This window comes from Perognathus longimembris, unplaced genomic scaffold (genome assembly GCF_023159225.1).
Source record: "Perognathus longimembris pacificus isolate PPM17 unplaced genomic scaffold, ASM2315922v1 HiC_scaffold_5295, whole genome shotgun sequence".
NCBI classification, from domain to species: Eukaryota; Metazoa; Chordata; class Mammalia; order Rodentia; family Heteromyidae; genus Perognathus; species Perognathus longimembris.
Window position 1 is genome coordinate 1,636 of NW_025960706.1, and position 1,365 is coordinate 3,000.

The 1,365-nt window shown below is 70.0% G+C and overlaps 1 protein-coding gene across 1 annotated transcript; it reads right to left on the minus strand.

Annotated features, from left to right (window-relative positions):
* Window positions 1-21: 21 nt before the first annotated feature.
* Window positions 22-821, minus strand: LOC125345098 (RAS guanyl-releasing protein 2-like). The gene is made up of 3 exons (XM_048337340.1): window positions 626-821; window positions 333-506; window positions 22-243 (listed from the first exon to the last, which is right to left on the minus strand). Exons 1-3 carry the CDS (start codon window positions 710-712, stop codon window positions 22-24), a joined length of 483 nt encoding a protein of 160 aa, XP_048193297.1. The 5' UTR covers window positions 713-821.
* Between the last annotated feature and the right edge of the window lie 544 nt (window positions 822-1,365).

The window sequence follows — 1,365 nt, forward strand, 5'->3', positions numbered from 1 at the left end:
AGCTCTTAACCCCTTCCAGCCTCAGTTTCCTCCACCGCGAAGGCGGGCAATCAGGCCCAGCCCCAGGCCCCGCGGCCGAGAAGGGGGCGGAGGGGAAGCCCAGGCCCCTCCCCGGCCCCCAAGCACCTTGACGGTGTCCGGGCTGACGTGGCTGTGGGTGTCTTTGAGGCGGGAGATGGAGCTGTGGCTCAGGCCCCCGACCACGGCCATCAGCGTGTTGAAGTTCTGAAGCTGCAGCAGCTTCTGCAGACACAGCGGAGGGGAGGCGGTGAGGTGGGGGGGGAGCGATGAGGGGGGGGAGCCTGCCCGGGGGCGCGGGGAGGGGCGGGCACCTCTGCCACGTGCACGAAGTGCGTGATGACCAGGGCGCGCTGGGGTGCCGTGGGCTTGCTGAGCACCATGAGCTGCACCCACTGGGAGACGCTGTTGAACAGGGAGATGAAGCGCTCCAGCACAGGGTTGTCCACCGTGCAGCCGTGCGTCACGAAGCTGTGGTAGTCCTGAAACTGAGCGCAGAGGGGGCGGGTCGGGGGGGGGGGCCGGGCCTTGCCCTCCAGCCGCCCTGGGCTGAGCCCGCTCCACGGCCCTCCCTTCCCCCCCACCCCCGCCGCGCCCCAAGCCCCACCAGGATCTTGGAGAAGGAGCGGTACTCCAGGTAGGTGAGGTGCTCCGCCAGCTCCATGGGCTCCAGGTGGTCGAACAGCAGCGACATCTTGCGCTTCTTCTGCCCCACCGGGTTCCGCTGGGTCACCTGCCGCTTCCACTTGTATGTGGGGCTGGGGGGGCGGGGGGGCGGGGAGGAGGGGTGAGGCCCGGGCTGGGGTCCCCTCCGCCTCCTGTGGCTCCACACCTCACACACGCACACCTCGAGACACCGTCCTAGACACGTCTGTCCTCCGTCCCAGCGTCCTCTGCTTCCCCCCGGCCCCCGCCAGGCACGCACACACGCGCGCACACGCGCACGCACACGCACGCACACTTCCGGACAACGTACTCTGTGCCAGGCACTGTGCTAAGGCGCTGCGAGACAGAGACGAGCAAGACAGGACTCCTGCCCTCGAGGAGCTCACAGTCTACTGAGGGAGGCGGACACAGAAACGCGGGGTCACCAGACAGCAGGACACGGCCCCCCCCGCCCCCCCCCTCCCCGGCCTCGGGACAAGAGTCTGCACAAAGGGCCGCGGGCAAACAGAAAGGAACGAATCCCGCCGCCCGGCCCTCCGCGTGAAGACGCCACGGCTGAGCCGGGCGGCGGGGACGTGGACACGGTGACAAGGACAGTGACAGGTGCCAGGCCGCGGGCGCGGGGGAACGGGGCGGCCCTCGCGGAGGAGCCACGCGGCCCGGGAGCGACGGAGTGAGTGA